This window comes from Varanus komodoensis, unplaced genomic scaffold (genome assembly GCF_004798865.1).
Source record: "Varanus komodoensis strain SLA01 unplaced genomic scaffold, ASM479886v1 scaffold39, whole genome shotgun sequence".
Classification (NCBI taxonomy): Eukaryota; Metazoa; Chordata; class Lepidosauria; order Squamata; family Varanidae; genus Varanus; species Varanus komodoensis.
Window position 1 is genome coordinate 1263434 of NW_025335922.1, and position 22718 is coordinate 1286151.

Sequence of the window (22718 nt, forward strand, 5' to 3'; positions counted from 1 at the left end):
TTCTTAGCTGGCTGTAGATTGCTGATTGTACCTTGGAAGTAAAGAACTTTTGTCATCAAACAGCAGTCTGTTGCTTTGAAAGAGAGAAGGGGGAACCTAGTTCCCAACAACAGGTGAGATCTGCATGCTGTAAGCAACGAAACAATCCATTGATGGCTGTTGGAACTTTGCTGGGGTAACTCATTGTTGCAGTGTCCACCTCTACCATCATGCTGGAAACGGGACGGCTGGGGAGCTTCCACACTGATGTTGGACACCTATATGAACAGCTAGGTCTGGCGCATAAACGCTCCTGGTCATGGAGAGCCTCTATAGACAGGCAGTGCGACTCGTCACAGTGAAGAGCAGAGTCAGGGTGGCCAGCCCAACCATTAGGCGTGGCGAGGCTGATGTTTCAGGCAGCTGATTTCAAAGGGCAGCAAATGTGTTAACTGTTGTTGTTGAGCAGGGCTTTTCTGCCTCTCTCCCTAAGCAAAAGTGAAGGGACCCCTAACCGAAATATCTCAGTAGCACCCACAGCAGGCTCAAAGTCCCCAAATTCTTTCTTGGGCAAGGGGAAGCCTCGGTGGTTAGAGGGGCAGAAGTCTCTGTGAAGGTGCAGTGTGGACGTGCCTGTGGGAGAGGACCTGAACACCCGCAATGGATGGGCGTGGAACACGCAGGGCAATTTTTCTGTTCTGGCGTTCCCGAAGGAGATACGGCGGATTGCCCCGCTGTTCTGACTGCTGCCCTTTGCCCAGTTCATCAGGTTCTCCTTGATGCAGCTCATCCCAGCATCAAGTCATGGTGCTCTTTTGTTGCTTAGAAGGCAGGTGAGGGCCAAGTGCCGGGCTCTGAGAGGATCCTGCTAGATATTTTGGAGCACGACTGGAAAGAGGCACAAGCTGACCGACAGGAACTGTGTCAGAAACTGGATTCTGTGCAAAATGAACTGCAGTGGGCAGAGGAACTGAGAGATAAGGTAAGATGCACTGGTGAAGTTTTAGGCTTTTAACTAGCCAGATCCTTTGCAGTTCCTTTCTAAGAAAGATTGGCTTCTTCACATTCTCCCCCTCCCCCAGGGCTTTCCTTTCTCTGCCTTCCTCTGTTTTCTTTTACCTGACAACTTGCTGGCACAACAGAATTGTGCAAATGCCCCAGAGTTTCATGCCACCATCCCCATATATACCAGACTTTACATCTTAAGGGGGAAAACACTAAAATCATTGTTAAGCATGAGAGAGGCCCTGGGGGAGGAAGACATTGTGTAAAGCTCTTGTAAGTGACGAACTGTGAATGCACAATGAATGCCATGTGTAGAAAGGTTGACAAATTCCCCACTGGGGTTAGGATGTATTCAATCTTTAATGCAGGGCTGGGGAACTTTTGGACTGTGGGATATTCTGCAGAGCTCTAGACTTTTCAGTCTGGTTCATTAGACTCATCTCAGGTCCTGAACCCTGCTCCATGTTTCTGAGGCTGGTACTCCATTCCCTTTTGGCTGCAAGCAAAGGTGAGAGACATATTTGTAACTCCACCCACTTCTGCCTCTGGCCCTGCCCACTGTTGGAATATGGACCATGCTAGGTTTTGACAGAGATAAAGCAGATCTTGGCAGGAAAAAGGGTCCCCATCCATGCCAGAAAAGGGGATGCTGGGGCTCAAAATGGCCAGGAACCCTGTAAGCCTTAAATCCCAGTTTGAGGACTATTGTGGTTCCTGAGAGGTGGCAGTGGCAGGAAACATCTGCATATGTTCTGTTTTTCTGCTTGATACTGCTTGATTCTGCCTGAATCCTGCTACTGAAGGTCCCTTTCCTAGGGACCCTTAAAAATCTGGAGATAGCGCTGATTGCTGGCCTAAACTTCCCTCAGTGTAAGCCTTACATATGTACTTGGAAAGTATAATGCTCTCTGCTTTCCCTCTCTCAGTACCTGCATGATGTGGAGGATCTGCAGTTGAAGTACCAGACCCTGCAGAAGAACTGTGACCTGTACAAACACAGGATGAATACTGTGTTGGCTCAGCTGGATGAGATCGAGAAGGAAAGAGATCAGGTGGATTTCTTAGCTCCTGAAATCTTTCCTTTGTTAGAAGTGGGAGTCTCAGGTAGATGGTACAAGCCCTCTGTCATCAACCTTGGCTGCTCAGGTCTATAGACAGGTGGTGGTTTCCAGTCCCTTCCTTGCCTGTGCAATTAACAAAAGAAAGCAGAAAACAAAGGAGAGGCATGCTATCTGGAAGCACGGAATTGCTAACCTGTGCCCTTGATCTAGCCTGTTACGCCAACTCCCCATGGAAGTGCATGGCCCTGCAGGGGAAGCGCTGGGCTTCATGTAATATTATGTCAGTGAGGAATGTTTGCCTGATTGTTCAGTGTCTTGGGCAGACATTGTCCCAAAAGGTGACCTGCAGAAATTCAAAATAAACAAAGCGTACCATGGGGTGCTTCACCTCTTTCAGTGCCAAATCCAGTTTAAGAGGAGCTTTGGGAGTTGCATTGCCATGGCAGACAGGGCCAAAGGCAAAGGGGAGTTCCAGAATACCAGCCTATTTTCGTTTAGAGCTCTCACTGGCAGGAACTAAACCTTGGGAGAGACAATTCAGCCTTTCAGTTTGTGTGGGTGGGGGGAGTGGGGGAATGTGCAAAAGCCTGGAAACCACAAAATGTTTGGCAGGCAGGGGAAAGTGTGTGGGGCCAGGTACCAGATATCCCAATAATCGGGGGCAGAGATTCCTTTTTCTGTCTGTGTTCCTCTTCCATGGCTACTAAAAAACAAATGTATTAGGTAGCATGAGATATACACAATGTTGCTTAATTTGTACAATATATTCAGAAATTGGCTTTTAAAAAGAGAGCAAAAAAAAAAAAAAAGCCAATGGTGTGCTTAGTTCTGCTTGTTATCCCATCTGCCTGGGGTATATTGGCCTCCCCTACAGAGCTGCATTTCTTTCAGGCAATCCAGAGCCGAGATGGCATTCAGCTGCAATACTCCCAAAGCCTTGTTGAGAAGGACCAGTACCGTAAACGGGTCCGGGCCTTGGAGGAGGAGCGAGATGAGTTGCTGAGCAAACTTACGCAAGCTGAAGGCAAGATTGGCACCTTGGAAGCACAGCTGCAGCGATGCAACTGCACCAGGGGCCTGGCCAAGAAGGTGTGTTTAAAGAAGGACGTCACTGATAGAAAGGAACGGGTTGAACTGCCGTAGCGATGTGTAACTGCTGCCTACCTATGCCAGGATTATTCTGACATGTGCTTTAGAAGGCAGCAGGGCCTAGGGCAAGATCTGAAAGGTACATGATGCAGCCACCTGGCTGAAAATAAGCAAGTTAGATGGCTGAGTGGCTTCTGGGTGGACAACAGCTTGGGAATTCTGTGCCTGCCACCTTGACTTAGGAATATGAGAAGAGCTGAGGCTTAAATATGGGATGAGACTAAAAGCCCATCTGATCCAGTGTTCTCTTCCTGCAGTGGTCAACTGGATGCCGCAATGGGGAAGCCCACAACTAGAATGCCATTGCAAGCTGTATGTCGGCATACTGCCTCCCACATAGCAGTGGCTTCCTGCCACCATTCAGACTGAAGATAGACAATAGTTCTTGCCTTTATTTCATTCATTATTATTTCATGCATGTACTTCATAATAGCCAGAGCTCTTTGGGCCGTTCACAGCAAGGAAACCCTCAGAGAGCTGAAGGCATTGGGAAAGTGACTCTGTTGCCCAGAGCCTGCAGGTGTGTTGTTACCCCAGTATTCCTCTGAACAGGATTTGTAGATTTGTATTAATACTCAGACCAGATACACCAGTGGGGCAAATGCATGCACCATGGGCTGGGATTTGTGGCAGGCCAGCTTTGACTCTGCAGAGAGCCAAACTGAAAACCTCCTTACTGCCCATTATGTGGACTGTGCTGGTCCCGTGCTCTTTCCTGGCCTGTGTTGGGCTTTCCTGCGTCAGGTGCCGGCAGGTGAGTGGCCAGTGTGGGCTAGTGCTGGAAGGTCTTTCTATAGCAGGGTGTGCTGTCTTTGTCCTCAGCCTGATTCCTCAGTGCCATGGAGTCTGGGCTGGCCATCCTTGGACATCTGCCGAGACCTACACCCTGGTGAAGAGCCAGTAGCCTCTGGCCCAGCTTTCCAGCTTCTTGCTATCCATACCCATCCTCTGGTCCCATGACAGGAGCAGTGAGCAGGGAATGCAAAGAAGACTTAAACTCTTATTGCTCTAACATGCTTTGCAGTGCTGTGTAGTGGTGTAGGCAACTCATGGTGATGGTCCCTGCAGCTGCACTCTGGGAAGAGCCCAAAATCCAGGGGGCTGTGTTGATCCATGCTAACAAACCCATTGGAATAGTTCTTTTCTCCATCAGGAGCAGGCCTATCATAAAGCAAAGGGCCAGCCAAGGAATCCCAAAATCCTTCGCAATGAGGAACAACAGGTGGTTGCAGGAAGAGTTCCTTCCCCCTTGGCCGTGAGGAGTGCAGCTTCGCTCAGAAGGAACGGGAGCCTGGGCTGGGTGGGGGCTGGGGGCAGAGGTGGTCAGTGTTCCCCCCACCACTGGGCCCTGTCTCCACAGTGCCCCTGAGCCTGGTCCAGTTTTGAATGTGGCACTAGCTCTGAGAAGCACAATGAAAACCTCCATATGTTACTCAGAAGTAAGTTCCTCTCTGTTCAATGGGTTTACTTCCAGGGAAGTATGTAAAGGTTCCCAGCCTTGCTTTGGTCACCATCTCTCCGTTGTGCAGCCTTGTGGCACAATTGCCTGTTGCAGCTGCTTCGTTTCAGTGGTGTGAGTCCCAAGAGGAAGGGAGGTCTATCTAACACCCTGCTTCCTTCCCCCGCTCCCTAAAATAATGGCAGTATGCAGGTTCATGCAGGCTTCCAGGTTGAAAGTGTGGTTTGTAGGCCGGTTTAAGCCTCCATGCCTCTTTCTTTAGGAATGCTCTGCCGCATTGGGAACTCCTTTGTTCTTTCACCTCTTTCCAGATGTGCTCCTCTGCCCATTCGCTGTGTTCCATCCTTAGTAGCACTTGGAGTGTGATAGAGAAGCCTTCAACCCTGGATGATGGGGCTCTTGATACTCCAGGCATCCCTGACATCTCCTTTCCTTGTGACAATATAAGCCAAGATGTGGTAAGTGGATGATTGTGTGCACCAAGATGTTGCTTTGCGTTTGTAGAACTGGACAACCTGGAGAACATTAGCCTAATCTGCAGCATCACTGGGAGATGGCCTCTTGGATTTCCCTTCCTAAGGTCATAACTCAGTCTAGAGGTGCAAGGATGGGGAATCTGAGATGTCCTCTGCCCCTTGGGATGCACTCTCAAGGACCATAGGAATTAAGGGGACTTATACATGTTTGCAGCTCTTAGCATTCTCTAGGTAGCCAGCCAGCTGGGGGTCAAGACTTTAAAAGCCTGGAGAACAGGCGTAGCCTGCTGCTGAAATAAGAGTCTTGCAGATGCCAGGCAAGATTCCCTTGCAAGAGGATTCCAGAGTTATGGAAGGGTTGCTGCCAGAAAAGCCCCCTCTTTTCATGCTTTCCTGAGTCTCGGAATGAGGGGGCAATAGGCATAAAAATACCTGCATGCCTTAATTACACCTGCCCAGCCTGGTATCATTCAGATGCGTCTGACTATAGCTTGCATCATGTACAGCAAACATGGCCATTCTGGCGGGATGATGGGAACTGGAGTCAGGGAAGGCTGTCCTACAGGTTTCTGTGGATGTGATTAGGATTAGGTAAGTCATGTGCTCCAAACAACTTCTGGATTTATATTTTAACCTATTGGTGATCTCCCTCCCCACCTTTCTCCTCCTGGCTCTTTTATGTGATGTACCTTCTAAGGAGTCCTTTAATGCCCATGAGCCCCTATCAGTGATTAAACTGCTGATAGCCACCCCAACTCTTGGGATTGGGCAGGACATAAATAAGCAATGAAAATTGTGTGTGTGAGATATTGTCACAATTCTCAGCCTCTCCGTTTGCACTGTAAGGTAGAGAAAGACTGCAGTTTTTAAGCTGAGTTCTGGAAATCCAAAGGCATTAATAATTTTGTACTCATCATCCCTCGGATCTCTGCCCCGCCTTGTCCAAGGTGGTACCATCCAGGTGTTTTGGATTGTAACTCTCAGAGTTCCTGATCTTCGCTTGATTGGTTGGGATTTTTTTTTGCAAGGAGACAAGGGGGATTACAGAATCCCCCTCCTCCTTTCCATTTTATCCTCACAACAACCCCTTGAGGTTGGATAGGCTGAGAGTGAGCTTCCTGATCGAGTGTGGAGTAGAACCCAGATCTCTGGAGTTCAGGTCAGCACTCTCTGCACTATGCCCCACTGGACATGCTGGCTGGAGCAGATGGGATTTGAAGTCTGAAGGATCTGGAGGGCACTGGGTTGGGAAAGGTAGCTGTGTTCCTTCATTTTCCAAGTTACTTTTCCCATCCCTTTTCTCCTTGCCTGAGCCCTTAAGGTGAAATTGCAGATGGAGGAAAGCCTGCTCAGAGTGCATGCACAGTGACTCTCATAAGGCAATCCCCTTCCAGAAAGTGGGGCCAGTGACCAGCGATCAATATGGTCTCCCACTCTTGTATGCCTTTGTAAAGGAATCCGTCAGCTGCAGTCAGCATTCTTTTCTCAGCTGGCTTCCAGGTGGAGGGGAGCCACTCAGTGCTCTGGGTCCAATCTAAATGGTAAAATCTGAAATGTCTTGGAGAAAAATGCATTTGCCTTTACAGTGTGGGTGTATTCCAGAGTCGCATTGCCACAACTGAGAAGGCGTTCTCTTTTGTAGCCGCCCACTTAATTTCATTTGGCTGGGATGTGCAGAGCAGGGAGTCTGGAGATGCCTGCTAGATCCAGTTGTATATCGCATACGTCTGTTGCACAATTTAGCACTTGTGTTTGACTTTTAAAAGATTGGGCTGAACGGTAAATAAGGAACATTCAATATATTCTGAGAGTAGCTTTTAGTGTTAGTGTGATTAACGTAAATCATGCATCTAATTGGACTGCGCCTTCCAATAATTCCTAGCCAGAATTGGCCATGCTCTCTGGGAATTATGGGTGTTTCAGTCTAACACATCTGGAAGGTTTCAGGTTGGGGAAGGAGGAACCCTCCCCAACATGGTGCTCTCCAGATGCTTTGAACTTCAACACTCATCAGCCCCAGCCAGCATGCCTGAACACTGGAAGTTGTAGGCTGAAACAGCTGGGGAGCATCCTATAATTCTAGTGAGTACTGGTTTATAGGATTAGATGGAAGCACTGCTAAGCCAGTGGAACAGGAGGTGTGCCACCAAGTTCAAAACCAGACTGGTGCCGCCCCTCTCATGTGCCAGTGGAACACTGTGGTGGCAGAGCTGAATGGCTAAAACAGGGCATGGGTGGAAAGGTACACTTTGCCCTTTGTCTTTGCTCAGACAGACATGTGTCCATATTCAGCTAGATTCAATTGATTAAAGCTTACCTGATTTAACTGAATGACAGCTGTAGCTGAAGAAAGTGAGAAGAGGAAGTTTGGGGTGGAGGAGACTAATTTTAAGGTATGCATTTGTATATGTTATTCCTCTTCAGGATGTGTCCCCCGACACAGAAAAGGAAATAAACCGCCTTTCCATCTTCCCCTTCCCTCCCTGTGCTGGCTCCATACTTCGACGACAGCGTGAAGAGGGACTGGCTCCTATCAAGAGGTGACAGCGGGAATCCCAGGCAATGGGAGTTCCCCCTCCCTCCCTCCTAGTCGCTTGCATTGCAGGCTTCCTCATAAAGAAGAGAGCCTCTCTGACTACCAGATGTGGCTTCTTTTCACGGGGATTGGGGAGAGCACACGGTGCGCTCCCGGGCGCGTTCCAGCGGCTCAGGGGCCTCGGGCGAGTTTGCCCCAGTCGGGTGCCGAGGTTGCAAAGCCTGCGGCTAGGAATGGGGTGGCCCCTCCAGGTTTTCACTGGAATTGTAAGACTGAACGTGTGGAAATTGTCCCCCTCCCATTGCCCCTAGCTTGGACAGCTCAGTTCCTCCCCATCCGTAAGGCTTCCCACTGCTTCACCCTCTCTGCCACTCTCACCTTTTCCTCAAGAACACTTTTTAGGAAATAGGTAGGATAGCAATTTGCAGAGGACAGGAGAGGGAGCTGGGGGAGGCCCAGGAGGCCATCCAGGGTGGCTGCATGAAGCCCCTACAGGACACAGCCCACGCCACATGGCTCTCGGTTCTCTTTTCCAGCAGCTCACTGCTGCCTGCCAGCTTCTGCTGCCTGAGACAACTGCCTTACCCTGCCTTAAAAGCAGAACTGCCCATGAGTAGACGGGGATTTCTCCCCTCTTCCTCCGATTTATATCCTGCTTTTTTCTTACAGTGACCTCCAAGCAGCTTACATTGTTCTTCTCCTGCTGCTCTCAGTCTTATCCCCATGACAACAGCCCTGTGGACTGAGAGTTTGTCACTGGCCCAGAGTCACCCAGCTGGCTCCATGGCTGAGTGGGGACTAGAACCCAGATCGCCTGAGTCCCAGTCCCAGGCTCTTAACCACTACACCACAGTGGCTCTCAAAAAACCAACAACTACGCTAGTTTATGTATTCAACAATGCCCTGCTCTGAACTGTTGAAGGCATCAAAAGGCATAATTTTTGAAGAACAGTGTGGAGATAGGCTGATGGTTTTGTTCCTTGTAAAAATGGGAATTAATGCCTCCCTTTCTGTGTTCCTTTATGTCTTCAGCCAGTCTTATGGGTCCTTCGGCAGCATGGAAGACTTGACAGGTATTGCTAGCCCCGGTTTTCCATTACTGTGTGATGATGTGAGGAGGAGACGACGTCCCTCTGCTAGATGAGCTGCACGGCAGTGTGCCCACTAGGGGGCACCCTTGCCCCACACTTCTGCCTGCCTGCCTGCTCTGGCAGCACCTTTGGGGGCTCGCTAGCCTCATGCATGCATGCATGGGCAGCTCTTAGGCTATTCCGGTCTGGTGTTTAATTTATAGAGGGTTTTTATTTGACAATGAATTCAATTCAGTTTCAGAGGAGTAGGGATGAGATAAATGCTTCTGCTTCTGGCTGTTATCGGTTCTTGTTGACGGGCTATAAATTTCTACTGTATGTCCGACTGTATATCTTGGGCTTGGCTAGATTTGTGGCATTTTCCACCAATGCATCAGCCCAGGCAGACTGGCATATCTACAAAAACTGTCTGGCTTTGCCATTCAGGTGCTAAAAATGCAGAAGTTTCGCCTGGAGCCTATTAAATAGAATCCATGTTACTCTCAGGAGGATTCAGAATCAGACATGTTCACCTTCAGGGGAGCCCAAATCACTCCCCTCCCTACTTTCCCAGATGGAGGATGTAGTGCTCCCATCATCCAACTCTGACCTAGCAGCTTCTGCTGTCTCTGAGCCACATTGGATCATGAGATGCAGAAACCAACACTGGCCCTTTAAGAACTGTAGTCCAGTAGGGGTGGAATCATGGATAGAACAGGCACTGCCAGCCTTCTTAAGGCCTCAGCTGGCTGCAGCCCTTTGCTAAGACAACCGCTTCCTATGGGTGACTATACCAGCATAGTTTATGTAGTATATTTCCCAAGGACCTGCCATGCTTAACATGATGCCAAAAAGATTGTGTGTGCTGTTGTGCCACCTCCTTCCCTGGGGCCTCTCGTCCAGGCAGGCCAGATTGCTTGTTCTGTGTGAAGGCGTACACTGTGCCCTTGCTTGCATGGCTGGATCTTTAAATGTTAGCCCAGCTGTGTGGGAGCTGTTCAGGAGAGGAGCCATGGAGTTACAGGCTTTTCCTGTCCCACCTGCTTCAGTGCTATCACCACACCTGCTCTAGAGCAGGGGTCTCAAACTCGCGGCCCGCGGGCCAAATGCCGGGACGGGCAGGGCATGAGGGACAGGCCCTGCGGCCTTCAAAGCGCCAGCAGCGCCCGGGCCGGCCGCGGGATGAGCGGCCCACCACCACTGCGGTGGTGGAATCCTTGATGCGGCCCAGCCTCACCCAGACTCTACTTCCAGCGGCCGCCAGGGAAGTTGAGTTTGAGACCCCTGCTCTAGAGCCCTTTGGATGCAGGTTAATAGGTGACTCTTGGATGTTTTCTGTGGTGACCTGTTTTCCATCTTCCTCTCTTCCAGGCAGTGTGACCACCACCGTCTCATCCGTCAGGTCCCCTTCCTCTTCCAGCAGTGCGCACAGCAGGGCAAAGTCAGAAATTTGCCTGTCCAGCATCTCCGACCAGAATTTTGCCAGGAGGTCTGTTTGCCTTTCACATCATCCCCTCATGGTTTCTAGAAGCAGTTTTATGATGCTCCAGAGACGCCTGCAATTGTATAGTCAGGCCTGGGGCAAGAAAATATGGATGCAGACCTAATGGGTATGAGAAACAGCATATCGGGAAACAGTGTCCCTTGAGTTGGTGAATCATTGCTGAAAATGTGCCCCGAGGAAGGATTTCCCGAAATTCACTGGACCAGCAAATCTCTCTTTTTAGCATCTGGAATTTCTTTCCCCTTCCTCTTCTGTTTGTGCTGCCAGCCCATTTAGTTGCCACTGTCGTTGCTTCTGCTGTGGAGGATCCAGCATGACCCACTGATGCTTGTCCTGGCACTTGATGGGCATGTACAGCAATTCACTGGTGGTAGCAGGACGCCTCCTGCAGGGCAGACCTCAGCCCCCACTCCCTCTCCTGGCAGAGATCAATGGGGCTCCCTGTATCCTGCTGATTATGGCACAGATGCTTTGTGGAGATTTCAGCGCCTCTCTCTTTGTCGTTGTCTTCTCCCTACCATGCAGATCTGTTGTGCTGCATTTGTCTAGTGCAGGTCCCCTGAGCATTCCAGCGCCCCAAAGCAGGGGTCTTGCTGGGGACATCTCCATCCTGGGAGGAAACAGAACAGGGATTTACATCCAGTGGGTGAGACCAGGCTCCGAAGTGGAGAAGGCAGGACTCCGAGAGGGATGCCGGCTGCTAGAGGTATGAATGGATGAATGTGAAATCATTGCTGACTTTTGAGCAGAAAGCATTTGCGAAGGAAGGGGGGAAGTTGTAGGACTAAACCAGGGAGCAGCATAGGCTCCTCTCTATTGTCTCTTAGGGTTACTGGGTGCTCACCCTGCTTAGACCTGAGATGTATAATGCAGGGTGACACCTAGTGGCTGAGCTGTATACTGCGTGAATGGTTTCAGAGGTGACTTAAAGGCAAAGATTGGAATCCTACATTGCATATCTGTGTTTATTAACTGGTGAGTCACTCAACTGGCAGACCTCCTTGGGATGGTTTACAGTCCTTAAAGTAAACAAACACCCACCCCAAACCAAAATAACCAAAACAAATACAACAATGAAAATATCAAAATATTAAAAAGCTAGCACTAAAGATTATAAAGAGCAAAGGGTTAAAGATTAAATGCCAACTAGAGCAGGCAGGTATTTATTTGGCAAGACTCCCTGGGAAGGACAATCCTCAGATAGGGGGCCACTACAGAGAAGGCTGTTCCCTTTGGAGCCACCTGTTACACCATTATGGGAAGTGGGATTGAGAGAACTTAGCCACTGGGTAGGAGCACACCCCTGTGCATGAGCCCCATAGAATTCAAGGGGATTTAATTCTGTGATAGAATTTGGCCCTATGCAATACTAATCTCGGGATGAGTTTGTTCATGGTTTATTGACATGTGGTTTGTCAACATGTGGAATTGGTAGCGCTTCTGTGTGGATACTGCTGCCTATTCCCACTGCTTTGTTGGTCAGTCTTAAATGTATGGCTTGGTGCAATCACAGGACTGCACTAAATAATACTGAGTATTTGAGAAGGGGCCAGGGCTCAATGCTAGAGTGCCTGTTTCCTTTGCAGCTGTTCCTAGGCTCAGTTTTCAGCACCATTGAGAAGGGCTAGGAGAGAGTCCAGCCCGAAACCCTGGTGAATCACTCTCAAACTTTGCAGGCAGTATTGAGCTGGGTAAACCAATGCTTTGACTTAATTTAAGACAACTATCTTCATCATTGCAACTGTTACTGTTACTATTAAATTTTATTTCTGTGCTGCCCAATGGCCAAAGCTCCCTGCATGAGTCAGAACAGTTCATAAGCATACACTCTTAAAACATTTAGGATTAATGAACTTATATTCCTTATGACAATCCTGCAAGAAAGGTCAAGTATTTTTATAATGCTCTTTTTACAGAGAGCACATTGAAAGAGAGCTTTTCCCCAGCTCCCAGGAAGTTCATGATGCAAGACGGGAATCCAGTGCTGGGATTCGGAGCTCAGTTTCTTAGCTCTCTACAAAGGGGTTGCTTGTCCCGTGTGTGTGGACAGCTTGAGGAACATGAGTGGGAGGGTGTTACTCCATCCGTGCCCGGCTTCTGAGTTCTCCTCCACGGGCTGCCAGCTAGGCCCTCTATGAGAAGAACTGGACTTGATGGGCCCATGGTCTGACCCAACGTGGCTCTTCTTGTGTTCTTCTTGTGCCTGACCAACATCTCTGCAGTGCCTCGCCTGTATTTACCCATCACTGGCTGCCATCATTTGCTGTAGCTTGGAGCACAGGAGGCAAAGTGCCATTGGGTAGAACCCTTATGCAGCCCATGCCACTGTCCTAGTGACCTCGATTCGTGCGGCTGATTGCTTGTCTTGTCCTCTTGCTGACTCTCCAGACAGTGTCCTGGTACTCCAGTGTTGACATGGGTGTCAGGATGCCCTTGCCTACAGCCTCCCACCAAACAGAGATTCAAATGATTTTGGTGGCTTGTAAGCAAGTCTCACATGCGTTCAAGATTGCCACCCTCACCAGCAAAGCCTGTTTTTAAGATCATCCCAAGTTGCCGTTTGCCTTTTCTGTAGTATTCAAGATTACAGAAGAATCAGACGAAGAGGTAGACACAGCTTCTTGGCCTAAATGTATTATTAGAACACTAATGGTAGTTGTTCCACGTACCTTCTTTCTGTTATGTTTCTGTGGCAGCTTAGGGGGACACAGATAAATGGGGAGGTGCTCTCTCTGGAGAACTGCACACGGGAGGTGGCTTACCTGAGTCTTTTGCACTGGGATGATCCATCAGCTCTCCTCTTCTTGCCTGATATGACAGGTAGGCTATTGTAAGCATACCTGGTACTTGTGTTTATCTTGGGCTCATCTGGGCTGCCAAGGCAGTGTCTATTTTGTTTATCTGTGATTGGGTTGCAGAAACAAATAACTGAATGTAAAGCCTAGAATACCTTATCTTACAGATTAGATATTAAGTGTCTCTCTCCCCTCCCCTCTCCCTGTTTGGAGAGAGAGAAAGAGAGAGAAGTTTCTAGTCCTTATGGTAGCAGAAAGAAATCTTGGAATACTGAGGTAAGAATGATCCTGTTATCAGAAAGTGGTACTTCAGTACAGAGCTCTGTGTGATCACATTTCTCCATCACACCATGGAAAGTGAAACAGATTATGGGAAATGTTGTATATAAAGGCAAGTCAGCTGTACTGATGTTTATGGTTCTTGGTGTATTTTGAGAATTCTCCTTTGAGACTATCTAGGGCAATCAGAAAAACATTCTACACAGTAATCATTTACAAATTTTATTGCTACTTCCGAACAGCCTTCTAAGTCCTGAGTTTCTAAGTTTTGAATTGTCCACTGTTGCTTCTCCTTATGCTGTTCACCTCTGCTGTGTGCAAGATGGCCTGGCAGCCTCCGGATGTTTTGGAGTCCCAGCTGCCGTCATCAGCTAGTATGGCCAGTGGTGAGGAGGCTGGGCAAAACTTCTGAAGGGCATCAGATTAAAGAAGGAAGCTTTTCTGGCACTTTAATGGACAGTGGTCTGCTGGTGCCTGTTAGCCACAACACTGAAGTCCAGCCTCCTTGCTTGGCAGGAGACCTCTGTGTCCCAGGCGCTTGGCCTGGAGCAGGGGCAGGTGGCTGTCGCTTTCTGTTCTGCTTGTGAGCTTCCAGAAGTGCCTAGTTGTGCATCGTGGGAGACAGGATGCCGGATGGGATGGCCTGGGCTTTGTGCCAGTCCAGCGAGGCTGTTCTGATGCATGCCCTCTTCTTTTTGTCAGGATACCTGCCTCTTCAAGAAGCACGAGATGCCGGCCGGAAGGTTCCTGGAGACTCTTTCTATGTGCGCGTCAATCTGAGTCTCCTGGAGCTGGCAGACCCTTTGGCTCTGTGTGTGAAGTGCCAGGAGATCCTTCATGTCACGGACACCTTGCACAAGGGGCGGTTGGAGTGGTACTGTGCCCGAGTGGACCCCTTCACCCTCCGGGACCTGGACAGGGGCACGGTACCCAACTACAACAGGTAACGGGCCTCGGGCAGCTCTCTGTTGCTTCTTGTTGGTTGGTCCTTGATGTCCTCAAAGGCGGGAACCATTTCCCTAGGGAGGGGCCAGTAGAAGAGCATCTGCTTCACAGGCAGAGGGTCCCCTGTTCAATCCCTGGTGCACCCACATAAATGCCCCAGTACTAGATCATCTGTGGGGCTGAGGTGGTTCCTTCCTTCTGCCAGTGGCCCCCTGCACGCCTTCCACCCGGCGACAGCAGAGGAACGCATGTCACAGTTGCCCCAGCAGCAGTTCCTCACCTCGGCTGCTGTGCTGCCAATCGGAGCCAATATTGTCAGGTTTATTTAGGTGGTTATGCCCATAATAATACCCCATTTGTGGTTCTTCCTCTCATCCTACATTGCTGCATTCTGTTGCGGTCTGCAAGGGGCAAGGTGGAACTCTGCATCTGAAGGGAGCTTGCTTCTCAGCAGTACCCACTAACTGCTGCAGAATGAAATACGGCCATTGGCATGGCTGCTGGTCAAGGGACAAGCCCGTCTTCTTTTCCTCTAGAAACCAGGGTCTTCCACGGCAGGCTTAGCACTGACCTCAGCAACACTTCCAGTTACACCCTTTTACAGTCTCCCATATATGTGAATGGCTGTCCTGTGAATGTCGGAAAATGTAAAAATCACAACAGAGGAAGAACCAGATCCTTCTTGTGACACCGGATAGCTCAATTCCTAATGGGAACGTCTTCACAAGGAGTAGCAAAAGTGCTGCTGCATCACAGAACAGATGCTGTGGCTACTTGTAGCCAATCTCTTTATCTTATAAAAACGAGGGAAATCTCGGTCGGCTTTCCTTGCAAAAAAGGGCAAATGACAATTTTCTGTGCATCTGAGTTCCCCGTGTGCTTCTGGAGCACAATTGGTCATACTGTGATACTTTCCGTCTCACTTTTGACAGTCAGTGAAGTGGTTTTCAATTATTGTCATTCTTTCAGGGCCCAGCAGCTCTTGAAGATCCAGGTTGCGGCCCGTCAAAAAGGCTGCAGGACTAAGGTGAGCCGGAGGTGAGATATTGGCGGGGATGTGTATGTTGGAAAGAAAGAACGAACCTTTCATTGTTGCTTGTGGTGAACACTTGGGCCCTGCAGGGGTGTTATTTACAAACCGCAGTAGATTTGTCTTCACACTGGGTTGCTGATCAGAGTGGGCTTCCTTTTTGTTGACAAGAAAAAGTGTTTTTGGCTTGGGCGCAGCCCCAAAACCCATTTGCATTGCTAGGAACAGTGTTGTGTAGTGGACCTGAGAGAATTTAGCATAAATCCTGCTTTAGCCACGGGACTCTCTGGGTGTCTTTGTGATAGTCAACCTGTCTGGCTCATGTGTTCCCTTTCAGGAGCTCTGCCACATGGAGGGCAGAGTGTTGTTGGGTGCTGCGAGATCCAGGTTGCAAGGCGCCCATTATTTATCTGGTTCACTCTGATGTCTCGGGGCAGGTCAGGCTTGCCTGAAAAGAGGAGCCAGGTTTCCCAGAGAGCAGCACCATGGAGAGCTCCACATGATGTTGGGGCTGAAAGCCAAACATGCTTGCCCGTCTGTTGCTGCAACAGTAAGCCTTAGGTGTGGGTTTTGGTTCATTTAGGCTGCTTAGCCTCGCCCCTGTTCTGATTGAAGCATTTTTTCTCACTGGCAGGGAACTAAAACATGTCCATTCAGGATTCTGCAAAAAATGTAATGTTCAAATTGTTGGAAATACTGGATATGCATGTTTGGGGACATACCTCTTGAGAGGAATTTAGCTGCTGACAACCCACACTTCTGGGAGCAAACAATGATCTTGTCTTAGGGGGCTTATACCATGGCAAGCTTTGAAAAACAGCAACTCCACATACCCTGGTCAAGGCCTCCTCCCTTGTCCACTCACTCTGAACCCAGCAGGAAGCGTATGGCCCTGTTCTCTGATTGCACGCTGGCTTGGCATGGCGGCAGGGATAGTCCAACACACCTGGGGAACGCTGTTTTAAAGACTGGCACTTGAACAGGGCAGGGACTGGGAGAGCCGATTTCCCGCTCCCTTGGGGTCCAACGCTGCAGCACAGGGCACGTGCAGTGGGGGCTGCCGCCGCCCCTACCGGTGCAGCATTTTCTTAGGGGCAGGACTCTCGTGTTCGAGATACGAAGCCATGCCATGCATTCTTATCTTGAGGCGTGTCTCGAAGGAATATGGGAAGGGAGGAATCGTAATTGCTGATATGCCCCTCCTCGCCTGGGGAGTTGTACTCAAGACAGAGCCTATTTAAGGTCCAATAATAAACATGTTGCTGTCATTGTGCAAGCATCTGAGTGAAGCATTCTCTGATCTTCCTCTCCCTCTTCCCCTCCCTTCCCCTCCCCTGTGGCTCCTTTCAGCTGAAGAAACGAGCCCTGGACCAGCTTCGCCTGGTGAAGCACAAGCAGCCGGATGAGGCCTTTTGGAAGGACCCTTGCCCAGGTGAGTTGCAACTGCTCATTCCTGCCTTCTCACTGAGGAAGCAAGGCTTGCTTCTGAGTTGTGCCACCATTTCACATCAGAAACCCCCAGGGAACAATTTTGCCTCCCGTGGGAAATACTGTATATACCAGAACAGCATGTATTTTTCATAGTCCTGATATTTTATTTATGTATGTATTTATTGATCTATTAAGATTTAAACCCACTCTACCATCTCATGACCATGGCAGCTTACAATAAAATGTTGAGAAAACATGCACACACAATCACAGTACATAAAATCAACAAATTAAACAGTAAATTAATACAAACAGCATTAAAAAAATATGTGGGGCAGAGTCAAAGAGATCAGTTTAAAAGGCCAGGCAAGTGAAGAGCCGGAAAAGGGCTGAGTAAAGCTTCTAGTGGCTAGGAGTAGCCCAAGTATCTGTCCCCATTCCCCCTTGATCATGGTCCGTGCAGCTATTAAAAGCATAAGGATTGTTTCCCTGCATCAGGGACAGGGTTGGTGTGATCCTGTAGGTGTTACTGGGTGCATCTTCCATGATCCCTTAGCATTGGCTCTGCTGGCAAGGGCTGATGGGAAATGCAGTGGCATCTGGATGGCCACACATTTTCCACCTCTGCCTTATATCGAACCTCAAAGTTCCACCTTCACTCCCCTCCATTGTCCTTCTGCCCACAGATGGCGTGGTAAAACCTTACAGTCCAGTACGCCCCCTGGTGGTTCAGACCTGTCGCCCTGTTGTGCTCTCACCTGGCTGCTTGGCACCACAGCTCATTAGGAAACTTTTGGACCTCCCTTCTTCTCATCAGGACTTCTACTTGTGCCCATCTGGTAAGCTGGAGAGATCAAGTGACTTGGTCAGGACCAGGGAAGGAGTCAGAAACATCGGAAAAAAGTAGCCTTCCTGTTCTTGGAACTGGACTTTCACCTTGAGACCACATCTAGAAATGATCTTCTGACAGGGCTCCCTGACATGAGGCTGAGTGGGGGGATGACCTCGGGTGGCGGATGCTGGCGGCCAGTGGTGGCGCCCTCTTGTTCATTCTGAATCCCTTTCTCTTCCCTTCACTGGAGACAGGGTTGTGCAGGTCACGCAATCTATTTTGGGCCCTCTAAACCCGTCCCCTCTCCCCTGTCTAGGGGAGTGGCTACCCTGTGACCAGTGCTGACATTCTGCAGCAAAGTGCCAGCCTACCAACTTCTGGCAGGGCTGGTGGGAATGCAGTCTATGGATGGGGTGGGAAAGTGGCCTCTGGACCCTCTGAAGTTTTATTTATTTATTTAAAACATTTCTATGCCACCCCCATCGCAACACAGCCTCGGGATGGCTCACAGCATAAGTTGCCCACTCTTGGTCTAGGAAAAGAACTTCTGGCACCTCTTCTGTAGAAATCCCTCCCCTCCCCTCCAACAAATAGAATAAATGTGCATATTTCCCCACAGCTTCTGCATGTTTCCTCAGAAGTAAGTCACAGTGTTTCATGGGACTTGCTCCCAGGGAAGTGTTGCTAGGATTGTAGCCCAAGGCTGCTATCTCTGGCACACCCAACTTGGAAGTAAATCCAAAGAATTTGGGGGAGTGGGGGGCTTCCTTCTCATTCAAGATGAAGAGGAGGAATGAGGGTGCATGTCTCAGCCCAGCATGTTGAAGTGGGATTTTTGTGCCCTTCCCAGTCTTCCTGGCGTTTCTTTCTTCCAAGGAACTTAAGATGCACCTTTTCTTCTACAGATGCTCTTCCTGAACAAAGATTCTCCTCCGGTTCCTGCAAAAATATTCTTAATGCTGATATGACTCAATGTTCAAGGGATCATGGGAGGATCCGCACTATCCAAGAGGCTGCTGGAAAGGTGAGGAAGTGGAGCAGAGCAGGCTGAGAGGCCAAATTGTGCTAAGCACATTTTACTGTGAGGCACCAAACAAATTAAAGCTCCCTTTTGTTGCAATACAGGCCCAACAGCTTTTTGTAAGCCTAATGCTAACCCTCCTAGAGCAGAAAGGAATGCTCATGCACTCGTATGTGGCAGATGCAGTGGGGAACTGAAAGGGCCATACTCTGCATTCCTTGGTAGGTGCTGAATCAGTAAGGATCAGTAAGGCAGTGGAAAGAAGACATGATCTGGTCGAGGTAAATGGAGTGGTGTCTTGTGGGGAATGTGTGTTCCCAGAACATCGCTCAAGTCCTCTTGTAACATTGTCCAGAGTTTCCAGAGCAGAATTCCCTGTGCAAAACTGTAAGCTAGCAAGGCCTTTAGGTCTGTGGGGTGATGCTGTCCTGGACTAGCCCAGCATCCTGAGCGTCCCTGAAGGTGGCCACCAGGATCCTTTCCTGTCCAGACATTTGGACACTGGGTTTATTATATATCCACTGACTCTGCCCTTCGATCTCTTTTTCCCTTCATAGGGTTGGTTGTAAATCCCTTCTTTTAATGGAATTACTATTGGAAAAGCAATGATATTTCACACTCTGGGATTTGATTTAATGTAACTTGTCAGGGACAGGCTATTTCTTTTCCATTTAGATCAGTAAATCTGTTGGATTTCCTTGCAGAATAAACACTGCCTGCTAGAACTGGAGGTCCAGGTGGTGAGGGATCTAATTAAAAGTGAAATATACCCCATCATTATCCATGTTGAGGTCACTGAGAAGAACATCAGGGGAGTCAGGTATGAAAAGCCCGTCTCTGGATTGACAGAAGTTATGGTGTGGATGTGGGAAAGCTAATCGCTTCCAGGGGATAAGGCGGACTTCAGGGATGGCAGGGCTGCTGCTGGGCAAACAGGCTAATAGCCTTTGTTCAGCAGCCCTCACAAGGCTCAGCTTCTGTCTCAATGACTTTGGATTGCACGGGCGGTGGGAGGGGAACGTTCTTGCAAGCAGGAAATGTCGCTGCAGCAGGCGGCGCGAGAGTGTCATCAGGCCCTGTTTGCTTCGAAGTGAGATCCCCTGGGTGCAGTGGGACTTTCTCTCCATTGGGGGTGCCTGGTCTTCATGTGGGTGCCACTGAACTTGTGGCATTTGGCTTCTTACGAGTCTGCTGCTTCTCATCCATAAACTTATGCTGGTTCGCAGGTACCCTCTCTGCCCGGCCCCTACCTCACCCCCCACCCCGCAACCTAGATAAGGGATAGGCAAACTGGAGTACTCTGGGTTCTTTGGACCAAAGCTTCCATCAGTCTCAGCCGGGATGGTCAGGTGCATTATTATCAGTAGTATTATTACAAAAACAACCATAAATAGCATTTATATCTTCCCTTTGGCCCTCTTGCAAGGAACCCAAGATGGCTCTCATGGACCTCCTCCTCTCCATTTTATCCTCACAAACAACTCTGGGCTAAGATTCAGTGCCTGGCCCTAAGGCATCCAGTGAACTTTGTGGCTGCATGAGGACTAGAACCAGGATCTCCTGGGTTCCAGTCTTGTGCTGAATGTTCAGAAACGGGAGAGCGGCTGCTTCCATGTGGGCTCTCCCCACCAGAGGCACGCAGGATGCAATTGGAGAGCCATCTGAGAGGGGTGGTTTATTGGGAGTCCTGCACCAGCAGGGGGTTGGCCCCTCCTGCCCTTTCCAGCTCTGCCATTCTATGATGCGATGTCTGAGAGGACGGCTTCCACCTGTCACTGATCGCAGTGCTCCCGCTGGGCTCCATGTTGAAAATCCAGTCCCCATTTTCATTGCACTGTCTGAGCAAGGGAGACATACGCATCTGTGTGCAGAGCTGCAAATCTGGAGGTCTGTTTCCGCCTGGACCTGGTCTTTGTTCAGGGGCCCTTCCTGAAAGAATTGGGGTGCTGGTCCGGTGAGCTCTCCAGGCTTTTGGCTGGGGTGATCCAGCCCAGCCAACCCATGGTGTGGCTGTCCTAGGCCAGACCGCCTCAGTGGGCCAGTCTAAGCTTCTCTTGCTGCTCACCCTCCTCCTCTTCAGTGCTACCACCACTTGGCAGGCAGGGAGCCCATGAGCAAGTGGGCCGTTGTGCCATTGGCTCCTCCTCCTGATCTGGGCTGAGAGAGAGGCAGGTGAACAAGCAGGTTGCAATGGTGAAGAGTGGAAGCAAGTCCAGGAGGTTCTTGTCAATGGGCCCTCAGCCTTGGCAGGTGCCCTGCCATGCCTATATTTGGCGCCAGCCCTGGGTGGCACACACCGCCCTTCCAGTTTGGGTTCTCAGCCAGCTGTCCAGTGTTGAAGACAGTTCAACCAGAATGCTTGCATCTGTTAGCAACACAAGTGTAATATAATTTATATATTATACAGCCTTCCCCAAGCTGGGGTCTTCCAAATAGGTTGGACAAAGACTCCCGTCATTCCTAGCTAGCATGATGGTGGGAGGCTGTACTGGTGCAATGGGCAAGCATTTATTGGGCAACCCATCACTTCTTGGAAGCAGACCATTGGACTTCAACATGCTGAAGATAACATGCTTCACATCTCCCTTCTCTGCTAATGCATTATTCCCTATGTTGAGAAGAATGTACTGATGATGCATTTCTCTTCTTCTGTGCTTCCCTCCTAGGAGCTTGCTCGGGAAGGTAGGGCAGCGTGATTCTGAGGTGCTGAAGCAGTGCCAGTGGGCCGAATGGTCTCTCCGCACCTTGCCCTCTTCGTGGACCAGAGTGGACCCTCAGTCCTGGGGTAGCACAGAGGAGCTGGTGAAGGTGGTGCGGGCTCACATCTTCCAGGAACAGGCCAGGATAGTGTGGGTTGAAGAGAGTGATATGTGACTGGCTTCTTGATGGGTTAGGTGGTCTTTGGTGAGATCAGTGAGTTTGCACAAGAAGAAAGGCCTCTGCAGGACAGGGGATTGGACGTACTGTTCCACCAAAGTTCTTCCAAATGTAAGATACATGCCACAGATCCTTGGCCCTTGGTGCATGCTTGGCCAGGTTGACTTCCTTGCAGTCTGGCCATTTCTTTGTTTGGCCTGACAAACGGGAGGAAGACTCTCACTGCCATCAGGCATATGAGAAGAGCCGTGCTGGTGGATCAGACTAAAGGCCTCGCTTGTTCAGTATTCTCTTCCCACTGTCGCCAAAGAGATGCTTCCAGGAAGCCCGCAAATGGGACATGAAACAGCCCCCGCCTACCCATGTTCCCCAGCAACTGGTACACAGAGCCAGATTGTCACCTGGTGGCTCAACCTCTGCCCTACTGTGGACCCTTTGTACCTCCCAGTGTTCTCTGTGGCTCTCGTCTCTACCTCAGTCCACATCCCAGCAGAAGCAGGCGCATGTGGCCAGGGAACTGGGGTGGACATGGTCATGTGCACGTGCACCTGCGGACAGGCAGCATCTTCAGCCGAAGCAGCAGTGAGTGGGCTTCTGAAATCATCATTGTGAGCCTTTCTGTGTATAAAGGATGAATGGACACTCTTTATTGGAAGGTCTGCACACGAAAAAGAGAATTAAATTGCAATGAAAATGAATGACTGGCTCCTTCTTTTAGCATTAACTGAGGGTAAGTGCAAGCAGTGTAAGGGAAAGCACACTTCTTAAGGGAAGAGTGGTGGGCATGAGGCCAGCATGTCTGTCTTCTGTTCCTGGGAACTTATTTGTTCCAGCAGCTTTCTCTGGATGTGCTATTTGTTCTGAAACCACGGAAGAATGTGGGCCCAGAAGGGCCCTGCACGTCTTCCAGTCAGCAGAGGCAATCCCTTTTCCTTCTAAAGACCCCTTATCCCTTTGAGCTAAGACTGGGGTGCAGGGCAGCTCACAGCTAGCAGGTCAGATGCAGGCTCTGCAGTGACCCCAGCTCTGTCCCACTGCCTGTTGCCTTCCCCATAATTCAGGGGCTTAAAAGGCATCTGTGGCAGTCAAGGAACGTTAAAGGGGTCAAAAGTAGCTTTTTTGCAAGCTAACTTTCATCCTTTTAGCACTCTGTGGCCAGAATGGAGCATTTAAGGGTCAAATTTTACTTGCAAACAAGCTGGATCTGACTTGCTTTGTTGTTCTGTAGTGCTGCAAATGACATTTTTTATATTTAGTTTTTTTGACACC

General features: G+C 49.6%; 1 protein-coding gene across 1 annotated transcript in view; it reads left to right on the forward strand.

Moving 5' to 3' along the window:
• Nucleotides 1–22116, forward strand: part of CARD10 (caspase recruitment domain family member 10) — a 41498-nt gene extending 19382 nt beyond the window's left edge. The window contains exons 7-22 of the mRNA XM_044441172.1: nucleotides 806–961; nucleotides 1911–2036; nucleotides 2937–3134; nucleotides 4965–5111; nucleotides 7554–7669; nucleotides 8698–8738; nucleotides 10107–10224; nucleotides 10765–10945; nucleotides 12936–13059; nucleotides 14016–14256; nucleotides 15228–15285; nucleotides 16639–16720; nucleotides 17406–17558; nucleotides 18457–18575; nucleotides 19277–19392; nucleotides 21239–22116. Of these exons, the coding sequence (XP_044297107.1) occupies nucleotides 806–961; nucleotides 1911–2036; nucleotides 2937–3134; nucleotides 4965–5111; nucleotides 7554–7669; nucleotides 8698–8738; nucleotides 10107–10224; nucleotides 10765–10945; nucleotides 12936–13059; nucleotides 14016–14256; nucleotides 15228–15285; nucleotides 16639–16720; nucleotides 17406–17558; nucleotides 18457–18575; nucleotides 19277–19392; nucleotides 21239–21446 (2184 nt within the window). The 3' untranslated portion in view covers nucleotides 21447–22116. The remainder of the gene's footprint in view (nucleotides 1–805; nucleotides 962–1910; nucleotides 2037–2936; nucleotides 3135–4964; nucleotides 5112–7553; nucleotides 7670–8697; nucleotides 8739–10106; nucleotides 10225–10764; nucleotides 10946–12935; nucleotides 13060–14015; nucleotides 14257–15227; nucleotides 15286–16638; nucleotides 16721–17405; nucleotides 17559–18456; nucleotides 18576–19276; nucleotides 19393–21238) is intronic.
• Nucleotides 22117–22718: the final 602 nt, after the last annotated feature.